Source organism: Leucopleurus acutus, assembly GCF_964270905.1.
Source record: "Leucopleurus acutus genome assembly, chromosome: 18".
Lineage (NCBI taxonomy): Eukaryota > Metazoa > Chordata > Mammalia > Artiodactyla > Delphinidae > Leucopleurus > Leucopleurus acutus.
In genome coordinates, this window is record NC_139160.1 from 35443925 (window position 1) to 35469750 (window position 25826).

A 25826-nucleotide genomic window follows, 5' to 3' on the forward strand; every position below is an offset into this window, starting at 1 on the left:
TCAGAGGTCCATGTATAATTTAGACTGAGCATCCAAGTGTACTGTTCAAAGCTTTGCCTATGAGAAAGATTTTCTTGCATCACTATCTTGGTTAGCACCAGTGTACCATGCCAACCCTTTCCTAAACTGGGAATAAATTCTTTCTTTTTCATAAATTTATTGTGAGGAACCCCATTTGAGTTGAGGAATGTACTTACTAGTGCCTTTTAGACCTATTTGAGCCTGTTCTGAAGGCAGTGGTTCCTTTTAAAAATTGCATTCTATGATAGCTGGGTGCTATGCCTACTTCACATTACTATCCAATGGATTTAATAACACCAAAATAGTTTTCAGTCTCTGGATGTTCCACGGTAATATCCTCAGTTACCACGTGAACCCAATAGTGTTACAAGAGCTATTTTTTCAAACAGAGAGCAAATCTTATTTGCAGAGGGTAGTCTTGCTACAGAACTTTAGAAGTCTGAGCCATGGTTTTACCACTGAGACTTGCTAGTTCTCTTCTCCACATTCTTATCCCCCATGGATACTCCCAGAACTAATTTTCAGTCATATGACACAAATGGCAGGGAAACTTACCCAACAACTAGGACTTGCATACACTAACCCCATTAGAAACCAATAGCCTTATGAACCAAGCAACAAATAGATTTGAATCATATTCTTATGTACCTTAAAAATCCAAAGGAACCTAATAAATTCTGTGCCTCATTTTCACTGGTTGGTTGTGTGAGGGGCAGCGACTTTCTCTATATGGAGAAGTTCCCCCACTATACTCTAGACCATGAGATTATTGAAAAGTCTACAGATACAGCAGATCCTTGAAACCTCATAAGTATTTATTTCTCAGCTTCTGGCATACATGTGTTTTACTAGGTTATCTAGAATACTCATCACTTCTTACTCACTGAATCCAGTTAGCATGACAATATATATTATCAATAGAATGGATAGCTTTGATGCCTTGTGGAATGTCAGGACCATCAAGGTTTTTGCAAACTATATCAGGACAGAGAATATAGTTTAATTATAACTAGAGCTCTGAGATTATGAAAGTGTACTTCCACCTTTGTCATATAAAGAAAAACTCCTTTTGTTCTTTCTTGATAATTTGCTGATAATGAGAATTGAGGAAAAAGCATTTGTCAAGTGAATAGCTGGATATTAATGCCCCAAGCAACTGTGAGAGTCTTCCCATACCTGGGAGCACCACCTCAGGCTGGTTCCATGCCTGAGGGGATACAATCTTTCTCCTTCCAAACTTTCAAGCTTCTGTTTCTTCTGGCCAACTCTGGTCACCCTTCAGAGATGAACCACAAAATACAAATTGTGTACTTTCAGTGCTTCTGCATATGACTTAAACTCTCTGCTACTGACTTTTAAAACTAACATTGCACAAAATAAAGATCAGGAGTAAAATTCATGTTAGTAGTTTAAAGTTTTATTTTTTCTTTATTTAGAATGACTTTAAATAACAAATAAAAAGCACCATGACAAATCAAAGTTCTGTGGAAGAAAATAAAAAGCTTTATGTGTACCTTTTACAGCCTTTTTTCCTGCTCTTTGAGCAAGAGGCTCTGCATCTTCACTTTGCATTGTGCTTCACAAACTGTGTAGACAGCCCTGCCTCCAGGAGATTCTGATACATGCAACAATTTGAGAACCACTGTTCTAGTATATTAAAGAATCAGAGAGAGCTTTGCCAGCTGTTAGTATATCTCAATTATATATTTATATTAGATAAATATAGATATTAATATATATAGTAATATATATATATATTACTATATAAATATATAAACACTGTATACAAAAATAAACTCAAAATGGATTAAAGAACTAAATGTAAGACAAGACACTATAAAATTCTTAGAAGAAAACTTAGGCATACCATTTTATGACATAAATCACTGCAAGATACTTTTCGACCCACCTCCTAAAGAAATGGAAATAAAAAACAAATTAAACAAATGGAACCTAATGAAACTTAAAAGATTTTACACAGCAAAGGAAACTATAAACAAGATGAAAAGACAATCCTCAGAATGGGAGAAAGTATTTGCAAATGAAGCAACTGACAAAGGATTAATCTCCAAAATATAAAAGCAGCTCACACAGCTCAATATTAAAAAAAAAACAAAAAATCCAATCCAGAAATGGGCAGAAGACCTAAATAGAAAATTTCTCCAAAGAAGGCATACAGATTGCCAACAAACACATGAAAGGATGCACAACATCACTAATCATTAGAGAAATGTAAATCAAAACTACAATGCGTTATCACCTCACAGCAGTCAGAATGGCAATTACAAAAAAATGTACAAACCATAAATGCTGGAGAGGGGGTGGAGAAAAGGGAACCCTCTTGCACTGTTGGTGAGAATGTAAATTGATACAGCAAATATGGAGAACAGTATGGAGGTTCCTTAAAAACCTAAAAATAGAGCTACCATATGACCCAGCAATCCCACTGCTGGGCATATACCCTGAGAAAACCAAAGAGTCTTGTACCAGAATGTTCATTGCAGCTCTATTTACAATAACCAGGACAAGGAAGCAACCTAAGTGTCCACTGACAGATGAATGGATAAAGATGTGGCACATATGTACAATGGAATATTACTCAACTTAAAAAGAAACGAAATTGAGTTATTTGTATTGAGGTGGATGTACCTAGAGTCTGTCATACAGAGTGAAGTAAGTCAGAAAGAGAAAAGCAAATACCATATGCTAACATATATATATGGAATAAAAAAAATGGTTCTGAAGAACCTAGGGGCAGGACAGGAATAAAGATGCAGATAGAGAATGGACTTGACACGGGGAGGGGGAAGGGTAAGATGGGACAAAGTGAGAGAGTGACATGGACATATATACACTACCAAATGTATATCTATCTCATTAGATAGCTAGTGGGAAGCAGCTGCATAGCACAGGGAGCTCAGCTCGATGCTTTGTGTCCACCTAGAGTTATGGGATAAGGAGGGTGGGAGGGAGACACAAGAGGGAGGAAATATGGAGATATATGTATAGATATAGCTGACTCACTTTGTTATACAGCAGAAACTAACACAACACTGTAAAGCAATTATACTCCAATAAAGATGTTTAAAAAAAGAATTAATAAAACTGGCAACCATTCACTTTAGTCTGGCAGATTTGGATCTGAGAAGTCTTAAAGAAATTCAATTTTATGTCATTTCCTAAGCACTGATAACAAAATTGACAAGAAAAAGAAGAGTTGAACACACTGGCAACTCTTTGAAAACATTTCTTTTCTTTTCTGAATTATATATATATATAAAAAATATATATATAAGTGTATATATGTTATATATATACACAGAGATAAATTGAATTACTGAAATGTGTTTTTAGACAGTGATTGCTCCATATTTGTTTTCCTGCCTTTAGAAAATGTCTTGGGAAAGATAAAAAGATGTATGTAAATAAGCAATATAGTCTGTGAAAAACATTTTTTTTAATTTGTTTTTATTTCTGAAGGAGTACAGAAAAGAAAGCAGGTAGTTCAGGGGAAATTCAGTGAAAATTGTACTTTCTACTTAGCATTCTTTCCTGATTTTGAGGATTCAGATCCTTTAGATAGATTTAAGAGTAATAGTTCTGTAACCTTTAAAAGACATAAGAGAAAAAAAAATCAATCTTCAAGTATTCATAAAGCCAATCAATAGAATATTAATAGTATATTTGCCCTGAATTAATATGAGAAAATTACAAGAAAGCCAATTTTACTTCAAAATGAGGATGGTGTTCTGACAGAGCTATTTAACAATGATATGAGCTTTCTTCTAGGGCAGTGGGTTTCCCATCACTGAAAATATTCACTGGGTAAACTACACAGAAGTACATACCGTGAACATTAAATTAAGTGACTTCAAACATTGTTTCCGATTTGAGATTATATGAAGTCACAGAAATTCCCATTTTTAACCCTGCTAGATAATGATATGAGTATTAGACCAGGTGACATCAACATTTCTTTAGTACTCTCCAAATCTATGATTCTATGAGAAACATTTCCTTGTCTTGGGAATTGTTATTCCAGAGAGAAAAAAGTGTGTATCTCCTAATTCAAACTCCTCTTTGGCCTCCTTTATTCTATTTGCATTTTCAACTATTGGATTCCATTAAATCTTTCATATTTTTCTCTCTTGCCATAAAAAGTATATATTTCTCTTTTAACATCATATTGTCCTCCTTATTGGAAAATAAGTTTCTTAGAAGCCAGAACTTTGCTTTTTCTTTCTTTTTTTTTTGGCTCTGTATTCCTAGTATTAAGAACATACGAGGCATAGAAAAAGCACTCAATAAAAGTTTCTTGACTGAATAATCAGTAAAGAAAATAGAGGAGATAAAGAGATATGAACATGAATACAACTATCAATAAGAGCCTGAAAGGAAGGGAAATTCTGATGCAGAACAGTTAATGGCTAATGATTATATAATATTTGCTATGTGTCAGTTACTTTTCTAAGAACAGTAAATGTATTTAATCTTCACAGTTAATCCTCACAACAGTGCTTTAAGGTGAATACTATTTTTATCCACATTTACAGATAAGGAACCAAATTCCTAACACACAGCCAGTGGGTAGCAGCGTTGGGATCTAAATCTTGGCCAACTCTCCAAGTCAATGGTAATCTATTGACTCTCCATTGTCACCAAGCCATATTATCGAACCCAGTTATACCAAGAAATAATTGGAAATAAGATCTAAGTTAGCACTAAGGAATCAGTGTGCAAGCATGTTGCATAGATCAAAGTAAACCAGTAAGTCCAAACTATATGGGCAGAGGAGAACCAGAAGGGGAAATTAATGGAAGGATGGATAGCCCAGGTAATATAATAGGATGAAAGACTGAATTCCTACTCTCAGCCATATCTTGACTAATGGTATGACTATGTATGAGCCCCTCTGAGCCTCAGCATTCCTATCTGTAAAATAACAAGGTGTTATTATCTCCTAATGAATCCCTTCCTTTTGAACTCTCAGGTAGTGCTCAAGAGCTCAGGCAGCAACTTTGACACAGGCATTAAAAATTCACAGAAGCCAAATAATCAAAAGCCCAAGAAAATTGGTTTTAACCTGAAAGGGTCTTGACAGCAAAATCTGTGTAGCAACATTAAGGTAAGTGTTATTCTTAGCCATTGATAATTGGGAGAGGTGCCTCTCCCTGCCGCGTAGTTTTAGAAAGTTTAAATCATAGAGGCAGTGGAAAAAGTATATATAAAGAGAAGTTGATCCTGTGGGTAGACCACTTTTTCCTGTCCCCGATGCTCCTTGGCTCATGGGAAACCTAATATTTCTTAAAGGAATCATTCTATAAAATAAAGAGCCTAGAATTGATCACTTAAAATATTGGGAATAATTACCATGTTTTCTTAGGTTTATGTGAGAGTTTTTAACATAACTATTTTAAATTTTCTCTTATGATATGTGTCATTTTCCTAGGGCTGCCATAAAAAGTACCCCAAACCGGGTATTTTCTAACAATAGAAATTTATTCTCTTGCAATTCTACAGGCTAAAAGTCTGAAGTCAAGATATTGGCAGGGCCAGGCTGTCTCTGAAGTTTAGGGAAGAATCTTTCCTTGGTTTTTGCAGCTCCTGGTGGTTTCTGGCCATCCTTGGCTTATGGCAGCATTACTTTTTTTTCTTTTTCTCACTTTAAAAATATTTATTAACATAATTTTATATGGTTGTATAAAGTTAAGTACAGTGGATATACCATAATTTGCATAAGCAATCACCAATTGCACAATTAGCCCATTTCCTATTGTTCACTGTTTTTTTTTTTTTTTTTCTGATAACTCTTTCTTTTTTTTAACATCTTTATTGGAGTATAATTGTTTTACAATGTTGTGTTAGTTGCTTCTGTATAACGAAGTGAATCAGCTATGTGTATACATATATCCCCATATTTCCTCCCTCTTGCGTCTCCCTTGGACCCTCCTTATCCCATCCTTCTAGGTGGATAGAAAGCACCCAGCTGATCTCCCTGTGCTATATGACTGCTTCCCACTAGCTATCTATTTTACATTTGTTAGTGTATATTTGTCCATGCCACTCTCTCACTTCGTCCCAGTTTACCCTTCCCCCTCCTGTGTCCTCAAGTCCATTCTCTACACCTGCGTCTCTATCCCTGTCCTGCCCCTAGGTTCTTCAGAACCTTTTTTTTTTAAAGTTCCATATATATGTATTAGCATACGGTATTTGTTTTTCTCTTTCTGACTTACTTTGTATGACAGAGTCTAAGTACATCCATCTCACAACAAATAACTCAGTTTCATTTCTTTTTATGGCTGAGTAATAGTCCATTGTGTATATGTGCCACATCTTCCTTATCCATTCATCTGTCAGTGAATACTTAGGTTGTCTGGCTATTGTAAATAGAACTACAATGAACATTGTGGTACATGACTCTTTTTGAATTATGGTTTTCTCAGGGTATATGTACAGTAGAGGGATTGCTGGATCATATGGTAGTTCTATTTTTATTTTTTTAAGGAACACCCATACTGTTCTCCATAGTGGCTGTATCAATTTACATTCCCACCAACAGTGCAAGAGGGTTCCCTTTTCTCCACACCCTCTCCAGAATTTATTGTTTATACATTTTTTGATGATGGCCATTCTGACTGGTGTGAGGTGATACCTCATTGTAGTTTCGATTTTCATTTATCTAATGATTAATGATGTTGAACTTCCTTTCATGTGTTTGTTGGTAATCTGTATATGTTCTTTGGAGAAATGTCTATTTAGATCTTCTGCTAATTTTTGGATTGGGTTGTTTGTTTGTTTTTTGATATTGAGCTGCATGAGCTGTTTATATATTTTGGAGATTAATCCTTTGTCAGTTGCTTCATTTGCAAATATTTTCTCCCATTCTGAGGGTTGTCTTTTCATCTTGTTTATGGTTTCCTTTGCTGTGCAAAAGCTTTTAACTTTCACTACATACCATTTGTTTATTTTTGTTTTTATTTCCATTTTTCTAGGAGGTGGGTGAAAAAGGATCTTGCTGTAATTTATGTCATAGAGTGTTCTGCTTCTTTTTTCCTCTAAGAGTTTTACAGTGTCTGGTCTTACATTTAGGTCTTTTATCCATTTTGAGTTTATTTTTGTGTATGGTGTTTGGGAATGTTCTAATTTCATTCTTTTACATGTACCTCTCCAGTTTTCTCAGCACCACTTATTGAAGAGGCTGTCTTTTTTCCATTGTATATTCTTGCCTCCTTTATCAAAGATAAGGTGACCATATGTGCGTGGGTTTATCTCTGGGCTTTCTATCCTGTTCCATTGATCTATATTTCTGTTTTTATGCCAGTGCCATACTGTCATTATTACTGTAGCTTTGTAGTATAGTCTGAAGTCAGGGAGCCTGATTCCTCCATCTCTGTTTTTCGTTCTCAAGATTGCTTTGGCTATTCGGGGTCTTTTGTGTTTCCATACAAATTGTGAGATTTTTTTGTTCTAGTTCTGTGAAAAATGCCAGTGGTTGTTTGATAGGGATTGCACTGAATCTATAGATTCCTTTGGATAGTAGAGTCATTTTCACAATGTTGATTCTTCCAATCCAAGAACATGGTATATCTCTCCATCTATTTGTATCATCTTTAATTTCTTTCATCAGTGTCTTATAATTTTCTGCATACAGGTCTTTTGTCTCCTTAGGTACATTTATTCCTAGATATTTTATTCTTTTTGTTGCAATGGTAAATGGGAGTGTGTTCTTGATTTCACTTTCAGATTTTTCATCATTACTATATAGGAATGCCAGAGATTTCTGTGCATTAATTTTGTATACTGATACTTTACCAAATTCCATGATTAGCTCTAGTAGTTTTCTGGTAGCATCTTTAGGATTCTCTATGTATAGGATCATGTCATCTGCAAACAGTGACAGCTTTACTTCTTCTTTTCCGATTTGGATTCCTTTTATTTCCTTTTCTTCTCTGATTGCTGTGGCTAAAACTTCCAAAATTATGTTGAATAAGAGTGGTGAGAGTGGGCAACCTTGTCTTGTTCCTGATCTTAGTGGAAATGCTTTCAGTTTTTCACCATTGAGGATGATGTTGGCTGTGGGCTTGTCATATATGACCTTTATTATGTTGAGGAAAGTTCCCTCTATGCCTACTTTCTGCAGGGTTTTTATCATAAATTGGTGTTGAATTTTGTCAAAAGCTTTCTCTGCATCTATTGAGATGATCATATGGTTTTTCTCCTTCAATTTGTTAATATGGTTTATCACATTGATAGATTTGTGTATATTGAAGAATCCTTGCATTCCTGGAATAAACCCCACTTGATCATGGTGTATGATCCTTTTAATGTGCTGTTGGATTCTGTTTGCTAGTATTTTGTTCAGGATTTTTGCATCTATGTTCATCAGTGATATTGGCCTGTAGTTTTCTTTCTTTGTGACATCCTTGTCTGGTTTTGGTATCAAGGTGATGGTGGCCTCATAGAAAGAACTTGGGAGTGTTCCTCCCTCTGCTATATTTTGGATGATTTTGAGAAGGATAGGTGTTAGCTCTTCTCTAAATGTTTGATAGAATTCGCCTGTGAAGCCATCTGGTCCTGGGCTTTTGTTTGTTGGAAGATTGTTCATCACAGTTTCAATTTCAGTGCTTGTGATTGGTCTTTTCATATTTTCTATTTCTTCCTGATTCAGTCTTGGCAGGTTGTGCACTTCTAAGAATTTGTCCATTTCTTCCAGATTGTCCATTTTATTGGCATAGAGTTGCTTGTAGTAATCGCTCATGATCTTTTTTATTTCTGCAGTGTCAGTTGTTACTTCTTTTTCATTTCTAATTCTATTGATTTGAGTCTTCTCCCTTTTTATCTTGATGAGTCTGGCTAATGGTTTACCTATATTGTTTATCTTCTCAAAGAACCAGCTTTTATTTTTAATGATCTTTGCTATTGTTTCATTCATTCTTTTTCATTTATTTCTGATCTGATTTTTATGATTTCTTTCCTTCTGCTAAATTTGGGGGTTTTTTGTTCTTCTTTCTCTAATTGCTTAAGGTGCAAGGTTATGTTGTTTATTCGAGATGTTTCCTGCTTCTTAAGGTGGGCTTGTATTGCTATAAACTTCCCCCTTTAGAACTGCTTTTGCTGCATCCCATAGGTTTTGGGTCGTTGTGTCTCCATTGTCATTTGTTTCTAGGTGTTTTTTTATTTCCTCTTTGATTTCTTCAGTGATCACTTCATTATTAAGTAGTGTATTGTTTAGCCACCATGTGTTTGTATTTTTTACAGATCTTTTCCTGTAATTGATATCTAGTCTTAGGGCGTTGTGGTCAGAAAGGATACTTGATACAATTTCAATTTTCTTAAATTTAAGAAGGCTTGATTTGTGACCCAAGATATGACCTATCCTGGAGAATGTTCCATGAGCACTTGAGAAAAATGTGTATTCTGTTGTTTTGGGATGGAGTGTCCTATAAATATCAATTAAGTCCATCTTGTTTAATGTATCATTTAAAGCTTGTGTTTCCTTATTTATTTTCATTTTAGATGATCTGTCCATGGGTGAAAGTGGGGTTTTAAAGTCCCCTACTATGAATGTGTTATTGTCGATTTCCCCTTTTTTCGCTGTTAGTATTTGCCTTATGTATTGAGGTGCTCTTATGTTGGGTGCATAAATATTTACAGTTGTTATATTTTCTTCTTGGATCGATCCCTTGATCATTATGTAGTGTCCTTCTTTGTCTCTTTTAATAGTCCTTATTTTAAAGTCTATTTTGTCTGATAGGAGAATTGCTACTCCAGCTTTCTTTTGGTTTCCATTTGCATGGAATATCTTTTTCCATCCCCTTACTTTCAGTCTGTATGTGTCTCTAGGTCTGAAGTGGGTCTCTTGTAGACAGCATATATAAGGGTCTTGTTTTTGAATCCATTCAGCCAATCTGTGTCTTTTTGTGGGAGCATTTTGTCCATTTACATTTAAGGTAATTATCGATATGTATGTTCCTATTCCCATTTTCTTAATTGTTTTGGGTTCATTATTATAGGTCTTTTCCTTCTCTTGTGTTTCTTGTCTAGAGAAGTTCCTTTAGCATTTGTTTTAAAGCTGGTTTGGTGGTGCTGAACTCTCTCAGCTTTTGATTTTCTGTAAAGGTTTTAATTTCTCCATCAAATCTGAATGAGATCCTTGCTGGGTAGAGTAGTCTTGGTTGCAGGTTTTTCTCCTGCATCACTTTCAGTATGTCCTGCCACTCCCTTCTGGCTTGCAGGGTTTCTGCTGAGAGATCAGCTGTTAACCTTATGGGGATTCCTTTGTGTGTTATTTGTTGTTTTTCCCTGCTGCTTTTGATATGCTTTCTTTGTATTTAATTTTTGACAGTTTGATTAATATGTGTCTTGGCATATTTCTCCTTGGATTTAACCTGTATGGGACTCTCTGTGCTTCCTGGACTTGATTCACTATTTCCTTTTCCATATTAGGGAAGTTTTCAACTATAATCTCTTCAAATATTTTCTCAGTCCCTTACTTTTTCTCTTCTTCTTCTGGAACCCCTATAATTCGAATGTTGGTGCATTTAATGTTGTCCCAGAAGTCTCTGAGACTGTCCTCATTTCTTTTCATTCTTTTTTCTTTATTCTGCTCTGCAGTAGTTATTTCCACTATTTTATCTTCCAGGTCACTTATCCGTTCTTCTGCCTCAGTTATTCTGCTATTGATCCCATCTAGAGTACTTTTAATTTCATTTATTGTGTTGTTCATCATTGCTTGTTTCATCTTTATTTCTTCTAGGTCCTTGTTAACTGTTTCTTGCCTTTTGTCCATTCTATTTCCTAGATTTTGGATCATCCTTACTATCATTATTCTGAATTCTTTTTCAGGTAGACTGCCTATTTCCTCTTCATTTGTTAGGTCTGGTGCATTTTTATCTTGCTCCTTTATCTGCTGTGTGTTTTTCTGTCTTCTCATTTTGCTCATCTTACTGTGTTTGGGGTCTCCTTTTTGCAGGCTGCAGGTTCGTAGTTCCCGCTGTTTTTGATGTCTGTCTCCAGTTGCGAAAGTTGGTTCAGTGGGTTGTGTAGGCTTCCTGGTGGAGGGGACTAGTGCCTGTGTTGTGGTGGGTGAGGCTGGATCTTGTCTTTCTAGTGGGCAGGTTCACGTCTGGTGGTGTGTTTTGGGGTGTCTGTGGCCTTATTATGATTTTAGGCAGCCTCTCTGCTAATGGGTGGGGTTGTGTTCCTGTTTTGCTAGTTGTTTGGCATAGGTTGTCCAGCACTGTAGCTTGCTGGTTGTTGAGTGAAGCTGGGTGCTGGTGTTAAGATGGAGGTCTCTGGGAGATTATCACCGTTTGATATTATGTGGAGCTGGGAGGTCTCTTGTTGATCAGTGTCCTGAAGTTGGCTCTCCTACCTCAGAGGCAGAGCCCTGACTCCTGGCTGGAGCACCAAGAGCCTTTCATCCACACGGCTCAGAATAAAAGGGAGAAAAGGTAGAGAGAATTAGTAGAAGTATGAGGAAAGAAATAGGGAAAGGAAGGAAGGAAGGAAGGAAGAAAGAAAGAAGCAAAGAAGGAAAGAAGGCAAGAAGGAAAGAAAGGTGGGAGGGAGGGAGGGAGGGAGGGAGGAAGGAAGGAAGGAAGGAGGGAAAGAAGGAAAAAAGACAGAAAGAAAGAAACAGTAAAAATAAAATAAAGTATAATAAAGTTATTGAATTAAAAAATATTTAGGAAAAAAAAGGGACAGATAGAACCTTAGGACAAACGTTGGAAGCAAAGCTATACAGACAAAATATACACAGAAGCATACACATACACCCTCACAAAAAGAGATAAAGGGGGAAAAATCATAAATCTTGCTCCGAAAGTCCACCTCCTCAATTTGGGATGGTTTGTTGTCTATTCAGGTATTCCACAGATGCAGGGTACATCAAGTTGATTGTGGAGCTTTAATCCGCTGCTTCTGAGGCTGCTGGGAGAGATTTCCCTTTCTCTTCTTTGTTCTCACAGCTCACAAGGGCTCAGCTTTGGATTTGGCCCTGCCTCTGCGTGTAGGTCGCCGGAGGGCGTCTGTTTTTTGCTCAGACAGGACGGGGTTAAAGGAGCCGCTGATTCAGGGGCTCTGGCGCACTCAGGCCGGGGGGAGGGAGGGGCACTGCGTGCGGGGTGGGCCTGCGGCGGTAGAGGCCGGCATGACGTTGCACCAGCCTGAGACCCGCCGTGCGTTCTTCCGGGGAAGTTGTCCCTGGATCCCAGGAACCTGGCAGTGGCGGGCTGCACAGGCTCCGCGGAAGAGGGGTGTGGAGAGTGACCTGTGCTCGCACACAGGCCCCTTGGTGGCGGCAGCAGCAGCCTTAGCATCTCCCGCCCGTCTCTGGTGTTCGCTCTTTTAGCCGCGGCTCGCGCCCATCTCTGGAGTTCCTTTAAGCAGCGCTCTTAAACCCTTCTCGCGCACCAGGAAACACAGAGGGAAGAAAAAGTCTCTTGCCTCTTCGGCAGGTGCAGACTTTTCCCCGGACTCCCTCCCGGCTAGCCGTGGTGCACTAACCCCTTCAGGCTATGTTCAAGCCGCCAACCCCAGTCCTCTCCCTGCGCTCCGTCCGAAACCGAAACCAGAGCCTCAGCTCGCAGCTCCGCCCGCCCCGGCGGGTGAGCAGACAAGCCTCTCGGGCTGGTGAGTGCCGGTCGGCACCGATCCTCTGTGCGGGAATCTTCCCGCTTTGCCCTCCGCACCCGTTGCTGTGCACTCCTCCGTGGACCGAAGCTCCCCCCTCCGCCTCCCGCAGTCTCCGCCCGCGAAGGGGCTTCCTAGTATGTGGAAACTTCCTCCTTCACGGCTCCCTCCCCCTGGTGCAGGTGCCGTCCCTATTCTTTTGTCTCTGTTTTTTCGTTTTTTCTTTTGCCCTACCCAGGTACGTGGGGAGTTTCTTGCCTTTTGGGAGGTCTGAGGTCTTCTGCCAGCCTTCAGTAGGTGTTCTGTAGGAGTTGTTCCACGTGTAGATGTATTTCTGGTGTATCTGTGGGGAGGAAGGTGATGTCCGCGTCTTACTCTTCCGCCATCTTCAAGGTCCCCCCTCCATATTTCTTTCTTAAGATTGATTTTTCTATTCGGTGTCTTTTGTGTTTTCATACAAATTGTGAAATTTTTTATTATATTTCTGTGAAATATTGTTCACTGTGTTATTTTATTTTTCACTCAATTTTGGGGATGGGAAAATTTATTTATTAGCTTTTTATATTTTTTACTATTTTAAGTAATGCTGTATTGAATAATTGAGCATATATATATATACATATATACACATGTGTATATATGTGTGTATATATGTGTGTGTTTATATATATTATATATATATATATCTTTTTCTTCATATATGTATGGAAAGATTCCTAGAACTGGAGTTCTTTGGGTTAAATTGTCATGATGCACAATGACAATCACTTTTCAAAGGTAGCATATCAACTCATGCTTTCAGAAGTACTGTTCATAATTGTTTTGAAATCACTGCAACCTTAATAGGCTAAAGTGCTATATTATTTTCATTTTGATTTTCAGTTTTTGATTACTAATGAAACTTTCTCTACACTAGAAGTTTGTCCTTTAAAGAATTACTATGAAAATCTTATAGTAAAGTAGAAAAAGTGAACAAACAACTCCTATTTGGTCTACCTTATGAAAATGAGTTTCCATTTGGCTTAATACATATATACAGGTAAAAGACCAGTTTCAGTCATCAAAGAGATGATGGTACAGGTAGGAGGAAATGTAGCCACTATACAAGGGTTGCAATCTAGCTCTTTCTTGAAGAAGGATTTTATTCTAACCTTCACGTACACTAATGACATTGATATTCAATATAATTTGACTAGATTTCATGAAGAATCGCTGTCCAGGAAGATGATACCATGTGAGTTTTAGGAAGAGGAGGTAAAGCTCTCTTCATTATTTAGTCTTGTGTCAGTATTACTTTTATCTTTGTCTCTCCAATTTCACATGGCCTTCTTCCCCCTGTGTCTCCTCTGTCTTCTCGTGGGGTTCTCCTCACTGTATGACTACATCTCTCCTAGTTTTTTCCTCTAAGCACCCCGCCATTGGATTAGGGTCCACTCCAATCCAGTAAGACCTTAACTAATTACATCTGTAATGATTCCCCATTTCCAAATAAGGTTACATTCTGAGGTTCCAAGTGAACTTGAAGTTTTGGGAAACACTATTCAATCCAGTACATGTTGTAACAGAAAAGACACTGCTTCAGGAGTCAAGAGATGCATGTTTCAATCTTACTCCTGACAATAGTAGAATGATACATGTATCAGAAACTCTCAAAGCTTTGCTGGCATAGGATGCTGATGGAATTATAACTTTATAATCCTATAACTTTAGACCAAAAATTTACATTTTTCATACTTAGATAATATGCCTCAACCAGAAGATGTAACCAATTCCTAGGCTTGCCTTTCAGTTTTCCATTTATTTGACAGTATGAGCTTCCTAAGTATTCATCTTCTTAACCAATAACTTTTTAAATGGCAATTAAATAAATTCCACACCCTCTGGTGATTTGAAATCAAGCCAGAGATTCTATACTGGTCTGTCAAAGGATTAACCTTCCCACCATAATGCTTAAAACAGTGATTGGGAGGTTCCTCTAACTGACCACTAATTGCAAGGTGCAAGATGGTGAGACATAGGTTTTATCTCAGTAGACTTTCATAGCAGTGAGTTTTCCTTGAGTTAACCATAATAAGTAGATAATGTGTTGTGAACAACAGTAAAGTTTATGTTAAACTTACTTGATCATTAATACATTTTAATATCCATAGTTTAAACTAAACCAATAACTAAAATGTGACAATTGAAGGAATTTACTTACATCTTCCTTGACTTGATGTTACCATTAATTGTTATCTAACTTTTTAAATGGTGTAAAAAAATGAATTTCTAATGGAATATCAAATTAATTACTGCTATTTGATATATTAGCAACAATAAGATGAGGGAAAAACAATAATAGAATTAAGAGACAGAGGGAAATGAATATTAGAAAATACATTTATGTCAAATTCAGGAAATAATAATTAAAAATGGTAATATCTGTCTACTTAGAATAAAACAAAACTATGAATTTTTATAGCTAGAAAAATTATTTAAAATATTATGAAGTAGCAAAAATAGTATACTTTAGTCTTTATTTATGTAATTAATATGGATTATTGTCTTATGTTGTGTCTTATGCAGTGGCAACTTAAATTTGGTGGTAAAATCTTTAAAATGAATATTTCAAGCTATATGTAAAAGATGTATGTAAAAAAAAAGATGTATGTACACAGATATTCCCATTTAATGGAGAGACTGTTAAAGTTTTACAATAAACGTATTCCATTATATGGTCTAAATTACACTTTCAATATTAATTTCTACGACTTTTTCTGCGTTCATTGTCAATCAAGTTGACATACTCAACATGGCACTTCATACCATATTATGTGCCTTTGTTCATATGGTCTCCCCTGGTCAGAATACATTTCTTTCTGTTTCTTATTTTCTAATTTATACTCCTACCTAATATTCTAGGTCCATTTGAAAAACAAGCTTTTACAGACTTGATGACAGTCATTTTCTAGGCTTTGCACATTGTCTAGGTGTCCCATGTGTGGTAAGATTTTTGATGCACATCCATTTTGTTCTCCTCACTACAATTATACAGGACCAAATATTAGGTGTTCAATAAGTCTGTGTAGAATGAATGATTGAATAAACTTAAAATAAAGGTATTGTACAAAAAGTAAACAGGCCAAAGAGTTTTGATGCTTCTCATTACTTGATCTTCTCAGACAACAAGGAATTAGCTATGTATAAGGAAACTAGTGTGAATTGGTATTTTTTATTCTTCAGTGAATAAAAGATAATGAAAATAAAATAGTTTCCAGAAGCTAGATTGCAAATAACACAGGAATATTAGGCAAGATATCATTCAAAGGAGACTTGATGGAGAAAAAAAGAAAAAAGAGCTAAGGGACCTTTAGAACTCCAACGTATATAAAGAAAAAAAAGGCAATATAATCCATGCATCAGTGTGATAGATTCAGTAATATCTGATACTGTCTTCTAATGCCCAGTTTATTTATAGCAATATCTACAAACAACATTGCTTGTTTCCAAAAGATGTAGTATAATTTATAAAGATACAAAATTATAAGAATATTATCTAAATTAGGTGCAAGAATAAAAGAAGAAAAAAGAAAATCTGCTGTAGTGATATTAAATGAAGCTATTGTCAGAACTGTCTGAAAAAGAAATCAAATTATAAAAGGCTATAGCCTTCCTATCAGCTAGATTTCAATTTGGCTCTAAGTTTTCTAGAGGCCAAATAAAAAGAGAAATCTGATCAATTTCATAATTTACAACATCCATGATAAAAGCAAACCAATTTACTCAGGAGAAGTGCAATTATTCCTGCTACTAAAACCTAAAAGAAATTTCTCCCAAGGGTCATCATAAAGAGAACACTGTAAAATATAATGAAATATGCCTCGAACAATATCTTTATGATAGACACTGTTGACAGTTTCATAGAGCTGCTTTTTTATGGTACCCCTCGCTATATACTGATGGTCTAGCTATATAATTCTGTGTGTAGTTTAATAGACACATAGATTTTTGAATAACTGGAAAAATAGATGGACAAAAAGTCCTTTAAAGATTCTTCAAAAATTTCTTTATCTTATTGTAGCTCTTTAGAGAAATTTGGTGGCACTAAATCTCAGGGCACACAGTTCATTCATTAAGTAAATAGCTATTGGACATCTGTAATTTACACAGCACTGTATTAGACACAGAAGAAACACAGGGGGTAAAAAAAAATTCATGAAATCAGCTATTATGTGATGTCATTTAAAGGTAAAGAAAATAACCAATGACCTAAAATAAAGTTGACTGCTTTTGTGAAAGCTGAAGGCACTTCAAGCCTTGGATTCATTTCTAAGGATACAGTCATAACATAGGTCAAGTGTCTCTTCAGAAAACAGGTTTGAATCTGCTCTGACATACAGATTAATGGGCACTTGCTGACTCTTCTGCTATGTTTCAGCATAGTCACAATGCCCTTTGGGGAAGAGATCTAGTCCCACTCTACTTCAGGTTTACCCTAAAATAACCATCCTACTGAGATTTCTGCCACAACTGTGGCTTTAAAGCTACCATCTGAGAAGCCTTAGTTATATATTCCTTGGAGTTGTCTCAGGAGACATAAAAGAAGGTGGAACACAAGTGAAGGCCAACAGTCAAATCTCTGTCTTCTCTAACCATTTATCAGACACAGAAGACTTTGTGATGAAATGTAAGAAGATTTTTGACAAGTAGTTTTTTAAAAGTGTTTGAAAAACACTGCACTGCTCTGTACTATTTCCAAAATCTATTCTTCTCTACAAGGATCAATATATCTATTCAACAAGTAAGTGCTGTTCACCTGCTATGTCCAGAATCTAGATATGAAAGGTTAAATGTCAAAGTCTTTGTCTCAAGGAGCTTAAAGCTTGTGATAAGATTCCTAAGTGCACCAAAGATTAGGTAGCAGTTTGGTAACTGCTGTGTCATAGATGTAAACAGCATGCACTGTGCACGCATAGAAGGTGAGGCAGCCAAATCAAATGGGAGTGAACAGAGAGCACCGGATATATATATATATATATATATATATATATATATATATATATCCATATTTAATTGTTGACTTGAATCTTGAAAAATGACACAAATTAGGAAAACAAGGTGGCTAATAGTCATTTTAAGCAATGGAGTGAGGATAAGGCAAAATGAAGGTAGAGTAATTTTGTGGCTGATGTGCCAATAAGTTTGGAGATGAAGTGTTAGAATAAGGAAGAGGTCAGATCGTGAAGAACCAGTGTGTTTAACCAAAAGATTTGAACAACAAAAAAAAGCAAGATGAAACAAAAACTTTAGAGTAGTGCCATGGGCACATTGAAGTAGAGAAGCTAAGGGTAGAATCAGGAAGAGTAACTAGGTGAGTATGGCAGCAATCTGCAAGAAAACAAATGGGACTCTGAATTAAGCCAGAAAAACTGTCATGCGAGGAGGGAGGTTTGAGAGATAATAAAAGGGTGAAACATATGGGATTTTGTGATACCTATGGCCTACCTCTTCTCTTTTTCCCTTTCTGAATAAACAATGATGCATCTTACAGTGTTACTTCTGTGTAATTTTATTCCCACTTTCTGATTGATGTATATGTAGTCAAGTTTTTTAAAAGTTGAAATTCTATTCTTTTAATATTCACCAAATTTTACCTAGCAGTCCTCTTGAAACTTGAACATTTAATCACTTTATATTCTGCCTGCAAAACAAAGCTCAACATTATAATCCTCCAGTTATTACAAGATCTGTGCTGTCTTGGATACATTTACACTTCAATTACAATTACAATGCTTTCATCTTAACAGCTTTTAGTTTCTGAAGGATTAAGTCTCAAGGATTATGGTATAATGAGAACAAAGGTTGATGACTACTTTTCTCATTTCTTTCTGAGGTGCTGTGCTAGCTAAATAAAACCAAGGTCGAATTTATGCCAAGCTCTTTTCTCCCTGTAGGAAAACATAATGGAAGTTATGAGAAATCAAGAGTTTTTACTGCTTCCAGCTGAGGAGCTCCATAAACTCCTGGCCAGTGATGATGTCAATGTCCCCGATGAAGAAACCATCTTCCATGCATTAATGATGTGGGTCAAATATGACATGCAGAGGAGATGCAATGACTTGAGTATGCTTCTGGCCTTTATAAGACTGCCCCTGCTTCCACCTCAGGTAATTACATGGGATGCTGTTTTCGTACCTACGATTGACTGAAAAATTCTGTGTTAAACATTACAACCCATGTTTTACTACTTATTCACATTTTTGTTTGTTTTAATCAAACACTCTTTTTAAGGTAAATTTGTTGGTGGAAAATGCTGAGTCATGGGTCATGGGTCTGAATTCCATTTCCACCACTTACTGAGTCATGGTTATATGACTATAAGAATGTCAATTTCTCTGAAATTAAATTTCTTCATCTATCAAATCAAATTGTACTACCACGCAAAATTTTATGAGGATCAAATTAGATAATATATATAAAATACTTAATCTTAATAGAATATTTAAAAGATTTTTAGGGCTTCCCTGGTGGCACAGTGGTTGAGAGTCCGCCTGCCGATGCAGGGGATACAGGTTCGTGCCCCGGTCCGGGAAGATCCCACAAGCCGCGGATTGGCTGGGCCCGTGAGCCATGGCCGCTGAGTCTGCGCGTCCGGAGCCTGTGCTCCGCAACGGGAAAGGCCACAACAGTGAGAGGCCCGCATACCACAAAAAAAAAAAAAAAAAAAAAAAAGATTTTAGAACATTGCAATTATTGATTCACTGCTTCCCTGTTTTGATGATTGATCTAACTCTCTACATATCTGTCTATCTATCTACCTAATTAGCTAGCTAGCTAGCCAGCTAGTTATCTATCAAGCTATCATCTATCTGACCTAAGATACAATAATATGATCATTCTCTGATGAATATACATATTCTGTGGCCATCCCTACGGTATTCTTAAAAGCTCAAAGCATGGAATTTCAAATGTCTATAGAAGGATAAGATATATTACTGAATAGTACAGAGTTATGAATTAATACCATTTAGCAATTGGAATTATGGAACCTTTAATAATTGGAGCTAAGAAGAATACACACACCAAGTGAAAAAATCACCTCATTTTATTGATGAGGTATGTAGGACACAGGTGATTTGATAAAACACCAAGTTCTCAACTTAGAAGAAGAAGAGTAATTAATTTTCCCTGATTCACAGTCTTCTGTCTTTAAAATAACTTGTAATGTTGCAAAATTATCCATGCACAACATTGTTAACCCAGGGCGTCTGGCATCTCAGGGTATCCAAACATAAGCTTGAAGGTGGCTCTGACCTCTGAAGTGATAGATAAAATTGTGTATGTGTACCTTTCTTATGAGGGATATTAAGAGCCTGTTCATTTGAATTAAAATCACTATCAACATTTTCAATAATCCACATATTACTAAGAATGTAAGATAGGGAATTAGGAAATCGGGAAACAACAATAAGCAAGTATAACATGTTAGTAACAAGAGAAGAGAGAGGGAGCTGGGTCATATATTAAGATTGGAAAGTTAAAAAAAAAAACACTTTGCCAAAATTGGGAAACAAATGAAGTTTTATGAATAAATTAAGAATTGTGTTTCATTTGGCTACTAAAATAAATAAAGAAGTAAAAGTAAAAAAATTATGGAAATCCTGCCTAAACAAATTATATTCAATAAAAGTTTATCCTAACACCAGGCTCTTATAAAAGGAAGGGAAACATCTAATTTGGTAATGGGACAAAGAATGAATTGGAAAGCCATGTACTGGATTTTTCTGAATCTTCCAACATAGGTTCTGATACCACATATTCTCAGAGCTTGGGCATCCTCCCTCAAGATGGAAATAGCCAATGATCACTATTAGCCAATAATAGGTAGATAGCCATTAACCAATGATAGATGATGTGGCAATTGGTCCCTTTGATCCTGCCCACCCATTTCACCTGTCTGCTGAAATGTTGGGAGTTTGGAGTTAAATTGGTACTGAAAAATCGTCATATATAATATGACACATACGAGAGGAGGCCAAGAATGTGGCCAGGGCTCCATTTTTTTCATGATATACCTTTTCTTCATACCCTCCTTGCCCACTCTTTTGTCAATAAAAATGGGACAAATGTGTATTTGAGATACACAAATACACATACACAAATGTGTATTTGAGATACACCCTACATGTGTATCTCATCTAAACTATTACATCAGAATAGAGATGTACATTCTATTGACTCATTTGTTCCTAAGGCTGCATATTACACATAGCGTTTTAATTCTGATTGGTAAAGGTGCTTTATCTTGATTAGTGAAACAATATTTATTAATATTAGAAAATAAATTATTATTATGTTTTGGTGAAACTAACTAGTAAAAGACTTTTAAGTTTAACTCATCACAGTGTCCAATAGGCATAAACATAGCATATATTTATTTTCCATTTCTCATCTCTTAAGCTGGGTACATTACAAACATAACTTTATATACACTTTCAAGCAACATACGTGCAGGGGGAAAAATAAAGCACATTTTCTTTTCATAAAAATGTCTTTAGATATAGGAGGGGCTATTGCTTCCATAACTATTATTAATGAATTACATGTCATAAGCACTTTTCATACAGTATTTCTAATCTTAAAAAATACAATTGCAAGGTAGGGGTTATTAATTATATTATGCAGAGGGATAAACAGGTTCAAAGAAGTTAAGTGATTTTTCAAAGGTCATAGAGCTAGTGAAAAATCCAGTTTTCCTGCAAATCTAGGCTAGCCAGATATGCACATACACAGGGATATTACTACTGTGAATGTATGTTGTTTCCTTATTTGCTGTCTAAACTTGAAGATCATTAAAATGTTCTGAATACAGCAATTCTCAAGATTCCTATTAAAAGCCTGAGAAAGGAAGAAGAGTGGCAGAATTGGAATTAACATGCATTTATTTCTTTCTTCAGTCACCAAACATATATTTTATCTCATTTAATTTCTATAATATCCTTATGCAGTAAATATCATTATTATTTTTTGACAAATGAATAAATTGAGAATTGACATGATAATCATTTTTCTAGTGAACTGTAGAGCTCAGACTACGCTAATTGTGTTTGATACTGTGTTTCCTCTCCTACTGATGAGAAATAAGTGCAAAGTTTATTTCTGCAGATGGTTTCCTATTTACCTCAATGTCCAGCCAGAGTTTTAAAAAGTTTAATTAAATCTAGAATTTTCCAGCCTTTGCATGAATTTTCAAAGCTACTAAACATCTCACGGTTCTTAAGAAAAGCCATATGATGACCAGAAAACACTTTTTTCTTGGGTTTGGGAGCCAGTAAATATGGGTTTTGTCCTTAATTCTGACAGTGCTTAATGTGTAGTGTTTTTTTTTTTTTTAACTTTCAAGTGATTTGTGTGTATATACTGGGTGTCTTATTACATTACCTATGTAATTATATTACATATTATATATATTATATACATATTTATATATAATATATAATTACAAAATGTTTTTGTTATATAACAAAACAATATTATATTTTAAAATGCTAGCAGTATTTAAATGAAGAAGAGCCTACATTTTTCTAGTGTGGTAGGGGTTTATTTTCAAAAAGAAATAGTCCTTGGACTAATTTTTGAAGGAGACTTGAGAGAAGAATTTGGCTTATCTTCTTATGTGTATTGTTAAGCAAAACATAGTAAATTACTGACGAAGGAGAGAGTGGAAAGGCAAAAAAAATTAGAGATGTTTAAAACAAACAAACAAAAAAAGGAGAAAATGAAAGCCTCTAGGATTAAGTTAAACTAAATAACTTACAAGTTTTTATATAGCTAGGAGTTTCTATTTCTATTTAGTGAGTGCATGAAAAAATTTCTAGAGTAAAAAATGTGAAAATAAAGACAATGACAGAAACTTTAGCAACAAAGAAAACATGTTAAAGGATTGATTAGAGCCAAAGAATAAATGTAGATTATAGTAAGAGTCTGCTCTTATAATCATGAGGCAACTAACCCACTTCACTTAAGCAGATTTCCGTTCCTTCATGTCCTACAATCTGCATTCTCATGTTTTTTGTTACTAAGCCCATTATGTTATAGAAGTTATTTCTTAAGTTCTGATATTCTTTATTATTCAAAAATCAATGTATGTTATTATGAAGTATAAATTATTCTAATTTGGTATAGAAAAACAAAGTGAAGATGTAAATTTTAGTAGAGAATATGGATTTTATTTGAGAACACTAGTAGAAAAAATGAGCTTCAGAAAAGAATGAAAGAAAAGACATTTTAAAAACTCAGAAGCAATAATGCCTATTTTATTTTCTATTGAAATAGAATAGCTAATACTGAAATAAATTCAATTGACTTTGCAATAGAAAGGACCAGAGGAAAAGGCAAAATCAAAGAAATATATAATTGAGATATACTCTAAGAAGTGGTGAATAATTTCTATTAGCTTTTTAAATAAGTAAGGAACAGAATTTTGCATAATAGTTTTCATGTTTTTCTTGGATACCAAGGAAGTTTATAATTTCAAAAGAATTGGAAAAAATATGGAAATTTCATTTAAAAGAATGGGTGATTATGTATGCAAATATACATATCACAAGGAGGCTACTCAATTTGATTCACTTATTTTTCTATATTTCCTTTTTCAAAGATGCAACAAAAGAACATGTAGCTATGCAATGAACAACACATTTTAACATTTTGTAACTATTGTTTCCACTGGTTTTAACTCATTTCATAAAATGGATCTTTGTAATAGGTACATATATATTTATTTGTTAGATACATATTTTAAAAGTATACATAAGTATCCATTTTGTTGTGCACTTTTCTAATGAGTGATTTAGAGAGTAGAAGCATGGTGCTCTCAAAAAGTACAGTTCCATGTATGATCAAATCAAAAGTCTTCAGGGAAATTCAGTTTTATCACAGTCAGAAATTATTTAAAAGGTTGGAGATATACAGATAAACTTTGCTTCATGTCTTAGAACTGGTGTTGTTTATCTCTTTAGAGACAACAAGGAAAACCCTTTCTCACAACTTTCTAATAAGTATACCTACTGACTCTTAAGATAAATAAATAGTAGTGTCTGTTTATGTGTATAAACATTTACTTTTATTTTCTGTAGCAAAATGTGAAAGGAAAAAATAAGTTGCAATGGATAATAAAATATTGCCTAGGTTTAGAGGAATATTATTTATAATCAAATAATAAAAAATTAAAAAATAACAAGGAGACTAAAGAGTTTAAATTAAGGAAACAGATGCTACCTCTATCTTACAGGAATTAATTATTTTTATGCAAATCTGTAATAAATTTATTCCAAAGGTTCTTTATGGCAGTTACAGCAATTCAAGAGGGGAGAGGTCTTCAATCATTTACTCCATTGGAAATGTGACAGTTGATTAGATACCAGAGACATAAAAACTCTGTTGTCTATAAAAATTACAGCCACAACTAAAAAACCTAATGAAAAGCAAGCAAAATGACAAAGAGTGAATAAATAGAAAAAAAGCAGTTATAAATCACAGCATAAGTTATACAGAATAGACTATACTTCTGAGTAATTTATGTTTTATTTGATTTTACTTCCCCAAAGCAAGCATAGATAAACTACTCCTTGATAAATCCAACAGTTCTCTAACTTTGTCAGTATAACATCCACTGTTTAGCATATTATATATCTTATCTTTAAAAAGGAAAAACTCTTAACTTCTTTAAAAAGGAATAACTCTTACAAATGAGTAATGCAAAAAGAATCAATCAAACACATTAACACAATCCATTACCAGTCTTTCTTACTTTTTCATTTTTTTTCTTTTTTTTTTCTCTCTGATCTGCTCGCTGTCTGATTTGTTAATTATTATACCAGGCCATCATCAAAGAAATAGTCTCCTCCATAAAATTAGAGTATAAGAGTTTTAAAAAATTGTGGAATAATGTTATTCTTCTCCAAAAGAGACCTTGAAAACTGTGTCTTTAAAACAGAAACACAGACAATGTATACTTCTAAAATCTTATATATTTTTCTTAAATACTATTTAGATTCATGATCTTTTAACCCACTATGACATTCACAGTTCAAGTTACAACATTAAGAAAGTACAAAACCTTTTTATTTCAGTAAGTTTTAAGTCAACAGATTGTTAATGTAAAAAACGATTTGCACATGCATAAACTCATACATTCACGTTACACCCTTTGGTCAAGTAAAGCGAGTGGAGGAGAGTTGTAACCTATTCTGAAAGTCTTTATTTTTGCTACAATATATCAAGTGTTTCTGCCTTTATCAAGGACTGATCACACTGTTTCTGGTTTTTATCCCATCTTTCTTCATACTGAAATTTCTCTATAGCTATGACTCCTTCTATATTTTCTATTATGAATTTTACTCTATACTGGATCATTCCAAGTAACTTACAAAGATGTGTTGCTTCAGACATATTAAAACAAGACAAAATTTCTCATATTCCTTTCCACCAACTACTCCAATTCCCTGTTCCCTTTTCCAGCAAAATATGTAGTTATCGTTTATAGTTATTAAATCTACTTACTTGTAATCATCATTTTTCTCTTCAATTCACTATAACAGTTCTTTGAACTAGTCAAGATCACCCAAAACCTCCATGTTGTCATTTTTCCCACATCTCACTTGTTTTCATCTTACTTGGCTTCTCAGCAGCCTTTGACACAATCAATCTGGCCATTCTTACTCAATGATAATTGTTAATTCTTTCTGCTTTCTGATGTTGCAATGACCTAGGACACCATATTTTCTGTCAAGAATAGCATTTACTTCCATAATTTTAAATACTATCTGGGAGTCAATTATAAATTCTGATCGTATATTTCTAGCTCTAAACTTTCCCTGAAAGATAGATTCAAATACCCAATTAACTACTTGATATCTCCCATTGGATATCCAACAGCTATTCAAATCTTCACATGTCCAAAATGGAAGATTTCAAAGTCCCAAGACTCCATCCACCCCCACTTTCTCAGTAAATATCATTACCAAACATTTAGTTGTTCAGACCTAAATCCTAGAATCATTTTTAATTCTCTACTTTGCATTGCATTTAGCCTTCATTTCCTTAGGAAGTCCTTTTAACTGCATTCCTCCAAACCATATCCTGAATCCTGAATCTGTTCTGTTTTTTTTTCTACATCTCTACAACCACAT

The 25826-nt window shown here is 35.1% G+C and overlaps 1 protein-coding gene across 2 annotated transcripts in view; it reads left to right on the plus strand.

The window, feature by feature from the left end:
• Window positions 1-25826, plus strand: part of KLHL1 (kelch like family member 1) — a gene marked incomplete at both ends in the record, with an annotated part of 371340 nt that overhangs the window by 217625 nt on the left and 127889 nt on the right. For both annotated transcript variants that reach the window (XM_082859184.1, XM_082859185.1), the window contains one exon: window positions 18588-18800. In XM_082859184.1, the coding sequence (XP_082715310.1) occupies window positions 18588-18800 (213 nt within the window). The remainder of the gene's footprint in view (window positions 1-18587; window positions 18801-25826) is intronic.